We start from the raw sequence: 15,208 nt of genomic DNA on the forward strand, positions 1-15,208 counted from the left end.
AAACACAACTACCCGTTGACCCTAGCAGCGCCGTCGATGACGGTACCGATACAACCGCCCGTCGACCCTAGGAGCGCCGCCGATGACGGTACCAACACAACCACCCGTTGACCGTACCAGCACCGCCGATGACGGTACCAACACAACCACCCGTTGACCCTATAAGCGCCGCCGATGACGATACCAACACAACCACCCATTGACCCTACCAGCGCCACATATGTCGGTAACAACACAACCATCCGTTGACCCTACCAGCGCCGCCGATGACGGTACCAACACAACCACCTGTTGACCCTACCAGCGCAGCCGATGACGGTACCAACACAACCACCCGTTGACACCTACCAGCACTGCCAATGACAGTACCAAAACAACCACCCACTGACCCTAGCACCGCTGCCAAAGACAGTACTAACACAACCACCCGCTGACCCTAGCAGTGCTGAAGATGACGGTACTAACACAACCGCCCGCTGACCCTAGCAGTGCTGCCGATGACGGTACTAACACAACCACCCGTTGACCCTACCAGCGGCGCCGATGACGGTACCAACCCAACCACCCGTTGACCCTACCAGCGCCGCCAATGACGGTACCAACACATCCAACCGTTGACCCTACCAGCGCTGCCAATCTACTATCCAACGCACTCTTAGAAGAATGACAGTTAAGACTGTTGAATGGCTTAGGTAACATGCATCAGTTCTTTTTAATTTCTATTAAATTAATAAACAACTGTTGTTGTGCTCATCACTAAATTAGACAAACAGTGCCACCATGTGGCAGACTGTCATAAGTGTCGGGTTGATAATTAAGTGCCGGTGCCGAGTTCCGGAAACCACTGGCTCAAATTAAACACTGGGGGGAGAAATGAAGTGCCAGGAAGTTTCAGTGACAGTACACTCTATAGATAACACACAACATAACGTAACAACATCCATGACACAGATGTTTGAAGGCTTGAGCTGTATAACTCCTCCTGCTAGAAGAAAAGTGAGATAGGAGAGACATTTAAAGATTTCCGTCCAGTAATTCCGCCTGGAGGAAAGCGGATGATATATGAAAGGACAGGAGCCGAGTGGAAGATATGGTCGTTATAATAAATTAATACTTGTATAGCGCACAAACTACTACTAATGTGGCAGGACAGTACGGTACATTTGGCAGTATGGGCGATGACTTTCCAATGCTGCATCACAGCCCGACTCTGATCCCATTAAGAGAGATGCTTAAATATTAGAGGTGGGCAATGTCTAATCAAAAGGGAGAACCGAGCTAGAGACGAACCAAGGGTCTGGCTCGGCTCAAAGAGCCTGTGCAGGAGCAGAACCCTGAAAAAACATGGGGGCTTATTAATGAGCCCCTTGCGCCAGTTTTCCACCGCTGTTGTGTCACTTTTAGTGACGCAGCGGTGGAGTAAATAATGGGCCATGTTGCGCCATATTTACGAAGTGATGCATCTAGGCATAATGTATGCAGAGTGGGCGTTCTCCCGCAAGAAAGGGTAGTTGGAGGGGTGCAGCGAAATCTATGAGATTTCGTAACAACCTAAGTCCTGCCTCATGGCAGGCGTAAGGGTGACGCAGGCCCTATCACATGTGGCTTGCCCCATGTGAAAGGAACATTGCTGGAGTTGCGTTGGGCTTCCGACACAACTCCAGTAATGCCCCACTTTTTGCGCTGACAGATACTTCAGTTACACTAAGGTATCTGTCGTTCCTTGCGACATGATGCATCATATTGTAAATATGACGCATCATTGGTGTCGCAGGGAGGGCGCACTGAGAAGTTGCACATCGCTGCTTTCACGCAGTGATCCGCCACTTCTCATAAATGAGGCCGGTATCTAAATCATGCAACAAGTATGATGCAAAAACATGATAGTCTCTTTAAAATTAAAAAACAAGGTATTTCTTTAACATGTGGAAGCATTTCACCTCAATAAATAAGATTATGTTTGTACAGCGCACACTCTTACCTCACGTATTGGAAGTTGTGCTCTGATCTGATAACTGATTAAAATCCGGCTCTGTCAAATAAAATCACAGACGCTGGTCAGTGGGGAAGTCAGGATTGGTCTCAGGTATTCTGGTTTCATATTATGGAATTCACCACTAAATGGCTACCTCCTTCTCTACTCTTAATACCACATGCTTATGTTTAGTTTTTAATTCTTAACTCATCATGGTAGAGTGTGCGTGTCAGGCAGAAGACACATTTAAGCTCGGTTCATTTTGGGTTCGAAGGCAAGAGAAGCTCGAGCGGAGCCAGAGGAAGGCCTCTTGCACAATCCGGGCTTGAGGTTTAAGTGGCTCTCCCACCTTTATGAGATATTTAAAGGTTGTAAATAAAATGATTAAGGGGAGTAAAACCACCTACAGGAAGGGCCTAGAACTGAATTTGTCACCACTTAGCCAATCAGAAATTCCCGCGGCGGAGTTCAGGAGCTGCAGGAGAAGTCTCTGATGACCCAGAGTCTTCTTAACAGGAGACAAGTACACACAATCCTTTGGAGAAACTTGGCAAGCAGGATACAAAAAAGCAAAGTCCAGTCGTTTTCCACTGGTCAAGACAGAAGCAGCAAGCAGTAAGCCAGCATAACACAGCAACAAGCAGAGCAGCAGTTCCCCTCCTACAGCTTCTCCAGCTCATCTTCTTGGCAGAATCTCCTCTTAGTCCAGTAGTGTTCTGAAGTTATCAATCAATCACGATTCTTATAGAGCACGGCTAATATAGCCCGTTAGGGTCTTAAGGTGCTGGGGGAGTCTGCAATTCAGTCAAAGAGCCAGTTCAGTCGAAGAGCTGGGTCTTGAAGTCCTTCCTGAATTGAGGCAGTGAGGGTGATTGCCTGAGATGTACAGGAAGAGCATTCCAGGTCATTGCGGTGAGGTAGGAGAAGGATATTCCTCCGGCCATGGTCTTGTGAATCCGTTGGAAAGTGGCCAGTGCCAGGTTGGCAGAGTTGTCTGGTGGGAGTGTAGAAGGAGAGGAGGTGGTTAAGGTATGCAGGTCCGATATTGTGGAGGGCGTGTAGGAGTGCGTGAGGAGTTAGAATATGATTCTTTTGTTGATCGGGGGCCAGTGGAGGTGAACGTTGATGTGGCTGCGGCGAGGGAAGTCCAGGATAAGTCTTGCAGCAGTGGTCTTGATTATATGCAATTTCCTTTGGAGCTTCTGGGTAGGTGCCGGCATCGAGTGCATTGCCCTAGTCAAGTATGCTGCTGACGAGTGCCTGGGTGACCGTTCTTCTGGACTCAGTGGGGATCTACCTAAAGATCTTTCAAAGCAGTTAGAGCGTATGGCAGCAGGAGGGTGAGATGGCATTGATTTGGTGGTTCATTGAGTGCGAGGAGTCAAGGATGATGCCGAGATTATGTTCATGGTCGGTGGGTGTGGGGGGGGTTCTGAGCACTGCAGGCCACCAGGAGGTGTCAAAAGTGGTGAGGGTGGTTCCCAGGATGAGGACTTCATTTTTTCAGAGGTGAGTTTGAGGCAGCTGTCCTCCAGATGGTGACCGCCTTCATCCCATTGTGGAAGTTATTCTTTGCAGCTGTAGATTTGTCGGCGAGAGAGAGAATCAACTAGGTGTCATCGGCATAGGAGATGACATTTAGTCCATGGTTTCTGATGATGGCTGCCAGCAGGGCCATGTAAATGTTGAAGACAGTGGGGCTCAGGAGGAGACGCGAGGGACTCTGCAGCTGATCTCTGTAGGTTCTGAGGAGAATGGTGGGAGCCTGACTCTCTTGGTTTGGCTGGTGAAGACGGAGAGGATCCACTCTAAGGCTTTGCCACTGATGCTGAGAGGTGCAGGAGGATGAGGTCTGCGGTTTCGCCGTGCTTGAGGAAATTGTGGATGTCGTCTGTTGCGGCCAACAGTGCAGCCTTGGTTCTGTGGTTGCTTCTGAAGCCCAATTTGGATATGTCCAAGATGTGGTTTGTTTAAATAAATTTGGTGAGTTAGGCATTGAAGGCCTCTTGATGACTTTGGCTGGGAAGGGGATGGGTCAGTAATTCTTGAGGTCAGTCAGAAGAGGCTTTTTCAGCAGGGGGTTGATATCTGTTTGTTTCCAGTTTTCAGGAAAAGTGGCAGTTGTGATGGAGAAGTTGTTGGTGCAGCAGAGTTCGGGGGCGATGGTGGAGATGGCTCGGTTGAAGATGTGGTTGGGGCAGGGGTCCGAGGGTGCTCCAGAGTGGATGGTCTTCATGATCCGTAACGTCTTGTCTGTGGTGAGGGTCATCCAGTTGAGCAGGGTCCCCTGGGATCTGGAGCATGAGGGTGGCTTATGGTGATACCGCTTGAGAACTTATACCAGTTTCTGCCTTTGAAGTAGGCAAACCTTAGGGGTGCCTTACATGTAGTAACATGGAAGGTTTGGGCCTGGCAAGTGGGTGCACTTGCCTGGTCGTCATGGCAGGGTAATATTTTGCTCATAGACTGTGGTAGGCCTGAGACATGGTTGCAGGGCTACTCAGGTGGGTGGCACAATCGGTGCTGCAGGCCCACTAATAGCATTTGAGTTACAGGCCTTGGGCACACAGTTCAATTTACTAGGGACTTACCAGTAAATCAAATATGCCAATCATGGATAACCAATCGCAGTCACAATTTACACAGGGAGCACTTGCATTGCATTGATCAGCAGTGGTAAAGTGCCCAGAGTTCTAAAATCAGCAAAAATGAAATGCACACACAGTCAAAAACAGGAGGTCATAAGCAAAAAGATGAGAAAATAAGCCAAAGATGCCAGGTCTAACAATCAGAGTCACTATATCAACCTAACATTGCTATGGGCAGCGATGCTTTAAGTGGATGAAACAATTGTGGGTTTTCTAAAGGGGGCCTTTCTTGTTGTGTGTGCTACACCTACCCACACAAGTGGGGTAGCATTTTTATCTGTGAGGGTAATGCTGGGTGGTAGGGAAATTGTGGATCCCCACAGATTACAGAACCTTCCCTCAAAGAAGTGTGAGGAAAATGTATGTATTTTTTACCCATGTTTGATATTTGAAAGATATTACGGGTGGGAAAAAGTAGGGGAAAGCTCACAACGCACACCGACTTGGACTTCCTGGGGTGTCTAGTTCTCAGAAATGTATGGGCTTGGTAGGTTTTCGAAGGTGGCATCTGAGATAGGGAACAAAGTTTGCAGCTAACCCCATTGTAAAAATATCCTTGATCTTGCTGGGTGAAATTAAACGTGTCCAGGTCGCGCTTTGGGGTGTTATCTCTCACTGGCAGTAGGCCCAGCTACACAAATAGGGTATGTTTTTCTTGGGAAACATGTGAGAGCACACAATAGTAGCACATTCTTTATTACCAATTTGATTTCCCTGCAGACGCACATTTGTTCTGGGTTTCTTTTGTGGAAAAGAGGTTGTGAAGGCCTAAGCACCAAGTGCCACAAACATCAACAAAAGGGCTGAACACTGGGGTGGGAAAGCCTCAGTAGCTGTCTTTTTTGGAACAAGACAGAGGTCTAAGAGACCCCTGCCAATTCCTAAACACACATTTATTTATTTTAAAAATAAGTCTTTTTCATGTAAGGAAAACGGGCTGCATTAAAATAAAGGTTTTGTAATTGAAAGGCAATCACATATATGATGGTCTGCTGACCTGAGCAGGCAGCCATCCCATCTTCGGAGTGAATTGCAATTTGTGACATACATCATTAGTATTCAAGAGGTAGCTCGAATTACGACCGACTCCAGATGGCAAATTTATGAACCAACCAGTTGGTGCATAGGCCAGTTTATAAAATTCTTTGATGGTTACAAAAATACCGGTCTCAAATAGCGACCAAGTTTTGATACCAGTAATTCCTGTATCTGGCACTAAATTCCCTAAATGCTCTGAGATATGTGACCTAGCCAATAACGTTCAAGTTGAAGAAAGCTAAAAATGATTAAAAAAATGATAATTATGCACTTATATAGCGCACGACTACCCGGAGGCATCTCGGCGCTTGTACGAATACCGCCGAGGAACCCTTCCTGGCCTTTTCCCTGTGAGGAGCCCACTCCTCACATGAAAACAACCATTTGAAGAAAGAAAATTATAGATTTTGCATTACATCAAACAAAATGAAAAATTTAATGGGATCTTGCATTACATTAAACAAATGAAAAATGAAATAGATGGACATATAAAATATATTTTGGTAGATGAAGGCTGATTATTTGAGTCATTCTTGGCTCATTAATGGTACTAAGCAGCAGAACGTAAGTAGAACTTTATTTCGACACAGAAGGAGTTTATCTCAGGTCTGAATCCGATATGGAGGACCAGCACCATTGTGCTGGGATGACAAATTTCATTGGAAAGAGCTCTATTTTCCAATTTGGGGTCAGGAAAGTCAGTGGGTTAACTTGTAATGTGCTATTTTTTTAAAGGAGGTAGATAGTAGGCTACACTCATTAGGGTTTGTATCTTACATACTGTCACTACACTCCTATCCGATGCTGCTGCTCCTGCAAACAACCCACGTCAAAGCTAGACCCACCAACTTGTTCCATCACAATGGACATGAATGAACTGATGCATGAATGCTCACCGCTTGTCGTCTTTGTACCACTCGAATTCTGCAGGGGGCACAGCCATGGCATCGCAGCGCAGAAGGGCATTCCGGCCCACTACCGACTCAACATTCTTCACATCCATGACGGTTGGAGGATCTGAGGGAATGTTGGGGAGAAAATTAATAAAGGATCAAGTTTGTAAACTCTGTCACAATGCAATATGAAATTCATACACTGACATTAAGCACACCCAAACTAGTGCCCCTCGATCACCCTTGGTAGGTAAGTCTTAAAGAGCTGATCACTCATTTGGGCCAGCAGTGGATCAAACTGTAGTTTTCCTAGGAAGCAAGGGTACTTCAGTTTAGTTTTCTTCCGAAACATCTTCTACACTCACAGCCCTTTGACTGACACTTCCCAACACAACATCACTGCCCGTTGATTACATCCTGGCCAGAAGGAATTTAATTCTTCAAGCTTGATTTTAGCCAATTCTGCAGCATAAGAACACTTCTTGTGAGGGCCCTGGTCAGTGCCTCAGAAAGGAGGGTAAGACCAGAGGCTCTTCAATGTATTGATCAATGAGTCTGCCATTTTTTGTGACCTTTATAGGTAGTTGCCTATTGTGAAATATCAGAGCCCTCCTATAAGCCAATGGACCACTTGTGTGCAGGGGTGATGGTTCTTTCAAAGCCTATGAATGTTGTGTCAGCTGGCTACTATCTTTGGGCTATAGTGGGCAACCTTGCCAGCATGCCAGAGCCCCGCTTGAACAATGCTCTTCTTCCCAAGACCTTTTACCTGTCTTGTGGATATAGAATGCCAAGCTTGGGCTCTACAAGCCTGCTTTGTTAATCCAGATCTACGGTGCTGGTGAGCCCCCATCGCAAAGGTGCTGCAGGGAATGAACGTTCTCTGGAAGCCGCTGTCCTGCCTGGCTGGATTGGCTCCTTTACCAGCCCCCCAGCAGGCATGCCTCTGGCCTGCATGATTTGGCCAGGATCTCTTGGCATATGTGTATCTGCATGCCTGGTCTAGATTAGCTAATCTGTATAACTTGGCTAGACTCCCTGAGCACACCTGCCTCACCCCGGCCGATGTAGTTGGCTCTTTAAGCTGTGTCCCATTGCCGTTGCTGGTTTTGCTATGCCTTTTTAGCACATGGTCTTCTGCCAAGTCAGGTTTGGCTGCACTCCCTCAGTATGTGCATCTCTGTCCTGCATGGTTAGCCTACACCCCTTCAGCACGCGTGCCCCTGCTGTGCTTGATTGACAAAGCTCCCTCAGGACACCTGAAAGTACAAGTTAACGGTACAAGTCAATGGTCGAAGAGGTGACTCACAGTTGACAGTGATGACAACTTTCCTGGTGTCCGGCAAAGACACGCTGTTGGCGCTCCGGCACTCGTACTCGCCGGCCTGCTGGCGGTTGATCTCAGTGATCTCCAGGTACTCTCCTTCGCTGGTGAAGCCATCTGTGGGGGAGAGTCATGGAGGCAGAGGAAATGAATCAGACACAATGATACAATGTCAGAGGAAAATGTGCAACATTGGCCAAAAGCCCTCATATTCAGTAACGATCAACGCGGCAGCGGTTAAGAAGAGAATCTGCAAAATATGGATAGTACCAGGCTGTTTTTTAAACTTTGCCAGCTTCCTAAAAATTTTTAAATATATGGTGGATGAAAAAGTTGCAGATAATGTACGTTTTGTGCGATAAAAGTTTTTTAAATCCCAAAACCTGTAAAACACTCAATTACAGTAAATTTTCACCAGCGGGCAAAGTTTTTTAAAGCTGCTAAACTTTGTGAAGGTGTAAAATGTGTCACAAAACACTTCAACAAAGTTGACATACTAAGGTAAAAAGCTAACAAGGGGAAATAATTTAATAATGAATTAGAGAAATAATTTAAGAATGAATTCATTCTTTCCTCAAACCTATCACTTTTTTGCCTATTAAATGTATTTCATATTCACGCCTGATGTTACATAGTCATACTTTCTTCTTGTGAGTTATTCTTCATTCACAGTTCATCATGGTGTGTGCTTACAGTTACACCATCTATTGGTTTTATGAAAACGTTAATTATTTCTTAAATACGTCTCTAAGGGCCAGATGCATCAAAGGGTTTTGCCCATTCTGTGTCTATAGGAAAATGTGTTCATGCATATGGCCCAAAATGACGTGGTTTATCTTAGTTTATACTGAAATCCAAATTCAGAAGGGGATATCGGGCTGCCCTTGCCACTTACCCACAAATTTGACGAGGCACTCTTGAACGACCCCTGATGATGCTCACAAACACTGCCCTTTACTGTTGACAAATTCTGTCACTACCGCCTCACATGAGCAGACTGCTCATACCATCCTTACACTTTGCCCCACATTAACTGTAGAGACAGCGAAAGACTCCTGTTAGAAGCGGCTGTCTCTAGTTGGCAGAGGTATACACTTCTGACAAATAGGGACACACCTTTTCTAGTCAGGGCAAGGGGATCACACACTTAGATAACCCCTGCTCACCCCCTTGGTAGCTTGGCAAAGCAGACAGGCTTATCTCAGAGGCAGTGCGTTAAGCATTTATGACCACATACAGTAATAAAGTGAATACACTACAAATGGACACGACACAGTAGTATTATAAAAATAAGGATTTTTATATAAGGCTTAGCACAAGACCAAATAACGACAAAAATATACCACAATCTTAATAAATACTCTTGGAAGGAAAAATAATAGTTCAAGCGTAGTTTCTTCTTAGCACACAGTCTTTAGTATCAAAAGCAACTCTTCTTCTTTAAAACACAGTTCTTGGCAACAATGTAACCCACACGGGAGTCACACGACGTCGAGGCAAAGTTAATCCAAAGGTTCGGCGTCGACCGCGAGGAGCGCTACGTCGAGCCCGGAGTCGCACAGACCCCAACAACACAGTACCTTGGAGAAGGGAAGCACTCGATGATCAGCGGCGTCGAGATGTCCGGCGTCGCGTCTTCGGCGTCGATCGGGCCTCGGAGTCGGGGCGATCTGCAGCGGCGTCGACCGAAGTCAGGCGGGAGCAGCGCTCACGGGATGAAGCAGAATACGGCGTCGTCGATGTCGATGTTGCAAGAGTGAGCAGCGCTCACGGCGTCGAGAGGGCTCGAGGTCGATGCGATCAGCGGCGGCGTCGACACAGGGTCACTTGGAGCTGGAGCCGAACTCGCTACTCACTGGCGTCGCTACTGGCGTCGATCGGGCCCGGCGGCTGGCGTCGAAGGTGCGGGACACTGGAGCCATTACTCACGATGTCGAGCTGGATTCGGCGTCGTCCGTCGGCGTCGAGATTGCTGGATTCTTCAGAGGTGCTGGATTTCAGGTTCCAGCAACAAGCACTTTCAGCAAACAAATGAAGTCCTTTGGCCCTGTGACTTCAACAGGAGGCTGGCACTCTTCCAACCCTTGGAGATTTTCTTAGCAAAGTTTGAGAGTACACACACAGTTCCTCGCTCCTGGTTCCTTGGCAAAAATAAAGAAGCAACTGCAGGATTCTCCCAACAAACAGCACTCTGGCAGAAGGGGTAGGCAGTCCTTAGATCAGCAGGCTTCTTGTCCTTGGTTCAGGTTTCCTTGTCAGAAGTGATCTAAATTCTTTGTTCAGGGGTCCTTCTCTTATACCCCTTTTTGGCTTTGATCCCTTTGTCCATGTAGGGGAATTTCCCCCCATCTTGGGTTTGTTGTGGGTGTTGCCAGGCCTAGGCACCTGGCCTATTCACTGTGCAGGGCAGAGTCTTCAGCCGCCCGGCAGGAGGTGGGGCCAGGATCGTCCCTGGCAGGCACAGAGTCATCAGTCGCCTGGCAGGGGGGCGGAGCCAGCATTGTATCAGGCAGGGCAGGCTATCAGGAGCTACTCTTCCCCTACTCTCAATGCAAATGCCCCACTCATCCCACACTGACTCATTCAGACCTCTGGAGCCACCCAGCTCCTGTCACACGCACACCAGAACCAGCAGAGACCGGTAGACAGTTAGACAAGAAAATAGCTACTTTCTAAAAGTGCTATTTTCAAACACAGAGTCCAAAAACCATCCACACAAACGGATGCGTTATTAAACCCTGAGTTCAGGGATACCAAACTCGACATTGCACCATGCTCCCCGAGCCCGCTAGGATTATAGCATTAATAATCCTGGCAGCCCATTCTAACTGATGGAGAGCAGGTTACCTTACAATAGTGAAAAACGAATATGGCTGTAATTCACTATTAGGACATGCCAACCTTGTCAGGCTTGTCCTACCTTATGCTTACAATGCACCCTGCCCGTGGGCCTACCATAGGGGTGACTAACAAGAAGTTAAGGGAAGGTTTAGGGACTGGCAAGTAGGGGTACTGGCGCAGTCCTCGTGACAGTCAGACTGCAAGCGGCAGCAGTGTAAGGTAGCCGAAAGGGCCTGGTGGGCACACTATGATGGCGTGGATAGGTTGGCCTACAAGGCAGTGGTTAAGGCTTACCACCGGGACATCCGCCTTGGAAAAAAAGCCTATCTTGCTGGGAGAATTGAAGCGGCTTCCAACTCCTGCAAGGAGATTTTCACCATAGTCAGAGAATTTATTTCTCCTCGGACCATTACCTCGGAAGAGGTGCCCTTAGAATCCTGGGCGGCGGATCTTGCTTGTTTTTTCACAAGCAAGATAAAACTCATACAGGACTCTTTTCCATCTGGAGCATCTGCCAGGCCGTTTAAGTCTGAGGTTGATATGTTCCCTCTGGCCTCGCATGGCGCCACATTGGCGGTGTTTCCATCCTTGCCAGCCCCTGCCTCCTTAGCGCTTATGGGCAATTTGAAATCGGGGGTCGCCACTTGACCCCTGCCCAGCCAAGCTTTTGGGTAAGATTGCGGAAGTGATCAATCCACTGGCGAACCCTCTTCTGAATCTCTCGTTGAGTCAGGGAGTGGTTCCGCCAGCCTGGAAGCAGGCAATGGTCATCCCGCTGCTTAAAAAACCGGGTCTTGACCCGAAGGTCCCAGCCAACTACAGGCCGATTTCTTTGCTGCCGGCTCTCGTAAAAATTCTGGAGAAACACGTTCAGTCGGTGCTCTCCAACTTCTTGGAGACCCACGAGATCCTGCATGACACCCAGTCCGGCTTCCGTTCAAATCTCAGCACCGAGACCGCGCTCCTGGAGGTCTCTGAAACCATCAAAGGGGTGTTGGATACCGGGGGCAAAGTCATGCTGGTGTTGTTGGACTTGTCGGCGGCTTTCGACACCGTCCCCCATGAGGGCCTTCTCGCAAGACTCTATGAGATTGGTCTTCGGGTGCTCAGCTGGTTTTCTTCCTTTCTAGCTGGCCGCCGGCAAACGGTCTGGACATCTCCTGACACCGCCGTGATGCCGCCTTTGGGAGTTGGGGTCCCTCAGGGCTCTATATTGAGCCCGACCCTCTTTAACATCTTCATGACCCCTTTGGCGGTGGTGGCGGAGTCGTTTGGTGCCCGGATCGTATCCTATGCCGACGACACCCAGCTCCTCTTTTCTTGCAAGAGAGGGGCAGACTTTGACGGGGAGAGTATCCGGGATTGCCTTGGGGCTGTTTTCACATGGTTCCAACTGAACAGCCTCAAGTGCAATTCCGATAAGTCCGAGGTACTCTTCTTCGGGTGCGACACGGAGCCCAGCTGGCAGGCATGGTGGCCCATCGATATGTTCCCCCCGTCCTGCTCTTCCCCTTTGGCTAAGAACTTGGGGGTCAAGATGGACAAGGGGCTGACGATGAAAGCCCAGATCCTTGGGGTGACCGGCACTTGTTTCGGTCTGCTAAAGATGCTGCGGAGGTTCCTACCTCTGTTGTCGGAGGAACACAGGAAGTTGACTGTGCAGGCTCTGATAGGCTCCAGGTTAGATTACGCCAACATTCTTTACCTGGGCCTACCAGAGTACTTTTTGCAGCGGCTCCAAGTCGCACAGAACGCGGCGGCCAGGCCATCTATGGTCTAAATAGACACGCCAGCGCCTCGGGTCTTTTACTGACGCTGCACTGGCTTCCCATCCGCAAACGGATCGACTTTAAGGCCATGACCTTGGCCTATAAGGCTCTCCATGCGGTGGGAGCAAAGTACCTCCAAAAGAGACTGGCGTTTTACCATCCGGCTCGCTCTTTGAGGTCAGAATCTTTACTCTTGGCGGTTGTCCCACGAGTGAAGAGAGCGCGCCTGGGTGGCCGCTCTTTCGGCCTGCTGGCTCCACAGATGTGGAACTCGCTTCCGCTTCCACTTCCACTTCGGGGGGCCACTAGTCTTCTTGACTTTAGGAGAGGTCTTAAAACCTGGTTGTTCACCCAGTAAGCCTCTCAGCAGTCCCTTTTTATCTGTCTATTCTGTATTCTCTTCTTTTACTGTGTTGTGTTATTGTGAAGTAGTTCTCCTTACCTAAAGCGCCGGGACACTCTTTTTGAGTAACCGTTGCGCTATACAAAAGAATAAATAACATAACATAACATAACATAACGTGGTCTAGCAATGGTAGACCTTCAGACATACTTTTACTAGGCCGCTCTTGTGGGTGGCACAACATGTGCTGCAAGCCCACTAGCAGCATTTGTATTTACAAGCCCTGGCACTCCTGGTGCACTCTACTAGGGACTAATAGTAAACCAAATAAGCCAAACATGGAAGTCAATCAATACAGCAATGTCACATAGGGAGCACTTGCACTGTGGCACTGATCAGCAGTGGCACAGTGCCCAAAGCAATATACCAGCAAAAACATCGTAAACAGAGGAGGCAAACAGAAAAAAATGGAGGAGAGACTCATGCCAATGATGTCAGGTCTAACAACTCCTAATCAGTTATTTCTAGAAATGTTCAAGGTTATCCTTCATATTATGACTTGTTGACTTGTCTCACATCTACAAAGAAAAGATGGGATCATATCTTCCCGGTGTAACACCCTAAAATACATAGCAAACTTCTAAGCTTCTCAGCTGGCTACCTTAAACAAATTTCATCTTTGGAACAGAAACAATCTTTCTCTGCTGCTGTATCAAATCTAGGGGATATCTTTCTGTCCTAATCAATATTGTCAGTAGGTAGGGGGGAGGGGTGTATTGTTCCCCACTCCTTGCTCTCTGAAGGGGCCTGCACTATGGATAAGGTTCTCTTCAGGCAGCAAATGAGGGGTGTGGCATGTTTAACAGGAAGTAATCCCCGCACTATGGAACAAACCACCTTCATGCTGTGCGCATCAGAGAAGACGCGCTCTCCGCTGACTGGGTGTTGGTGCCTAGACCTTGCACCTGTGCATCCTACTTTCAGTGTTCGCTCACCTCACTACCAGTGCCAACAGAGTAGTGGTAGTGACAGTGTTGACACGTCCCTTAATTCTCCACGGAGTCCCCACCAGTGTTCCATCATGTGACGGGATTCTGGCCCACACAAGCAACGCTGCAGAGACTGGTGACCCAACAGACAGACCACTTGGCTCAACCTGTACCTCTCGTCCTGCAAGTGTCGCTGAGTTTCACCGAGGTACACATTATCACATATAGACATTCTGGACTGTTTCACTTTAGTACATCAGATTATATCACTGCACTGAGTGGCCTTTATTCAAATTCATAAGGAACCACCGCCCCTTTGCCATGATGACCATTTTATTAGTAGTTAAAGAGACAAGTCAGTTGTCCTGTGCTTCTATGTAAGTCTTTACTGTGGCTATAGTTGAGTCAAGATGGCGGTTATAAATAAACCCTGTACCGGTGAGGGTTATGTACAGTGACCTTCGTGAACTGGATTATTCCCTGAGGTTCTCAAATGTGATGCTAATGGTAAAGGAGACACAGCATTGAAAAGTAATTTCAGAGGTTCACATAGTTTGGGAAGCGGGGACTGAAACGAGGTATCGTGATGACGCATAGTGCTATTCAGGCACTGGGCGGGTATCTCCTTCTTCCCCCCTTATACCCTGAGGATGATTTTATTATAGCCCCAAGAAGCAAGTCATTTGCCTTGTGCCTGTTACAGTTTCCCCTTATTGCAGTTAATGTATGTAACAACATTATGGGCTATTAAACCATATCTATATATCTATATATATATATCTCCTTTTGTAAAGTAGTCAAAAAAGCGTTGTGCTCTGGCTGCTGGGGCTTGTGTTAAAGACCACAAGTCCCCAACAAATATAAGTTTACAAAGAAGATGATGCTGCAGTTCCAGGAATTCCATTAGAAAAATCTTTTATTCAAGAATCCGCCTCATTATAGAGCACCATGATGGGTTTCGACTTCGGTCTTTTTCAATTGGTTATCGCGCTTAGCTGTTTGCTTTGCAGTGTATATATATATATATATATATTCATGTGAACAAGGCTCAGGGTTGAGCCGAAACGTTATGGTGACTAGCACGCAAATCAACAAATAAAGAATTGCACTGGAACTGAGGTCCGTGTCTGTGCTGTTTGGGGCAGGCGCTAGCAGTGGGCAGCCTCGACGGAGAAACAGAAACTGTGGATATATATATATTCATACACATATATATACGCATATATATATATATATGAATACATGTATATATACATGTATGTGTATATATACACATATATATGTGTATATATAAAAGAAAGGAAATAAATCTTTCTCGGTTCTTATATAATGGAATCTTCAATTGTGGTTTAGTAGGATGTATGTGTAAAATGTGCAAAATGCCAAAT

At 47.3% G+C, this 15,208-nt stretch overlaps 1 protein-coding gene across 2 annotated transcripts in view; it reads right to left on the reverse strand.

Annotated features, from left to right (window-relative positions):
- Positions 1–15,208, reverse strand: part of IGLON5 (IgLON family member 5) — a 1,087,135-nt gene that overhangs the window by 86,009 nt on the left and 985,918 nt on the right. For both annotated transcript variants that reach the window (XM_078655466.1, XM_078655465.1), the window contains exons 5-6: positions 7,864–7,995; positions 6,558–6,678 (exon numbers count right to left, since the gene is read on the reverse strand). In XM_078655466.1, coding sequence (XP_078511592.1) covers positions 6,558–6,678; positions 7,864–7,995 — 253 coding nt within the window. The remainder of the gene's footprint in view (positions 1–6,557; positions 6,679–7,863; positions 7,996–15,208) is intronic.

Source organism: Lissotriton helveticus, chromosome 7 (assembly GCF_964261635.1).
Source record: "Lissotriton helveticus chromosome 7, aLisHel1.1, whole genome shotgun sequence".
In the NCBI taxonomy this organism is placed as follows: Eukaryota; Metazoa; Chordata; class Amphibia; order Caudata; family Salamandridae; genus Lissotriton; species Lissotriton helveticus.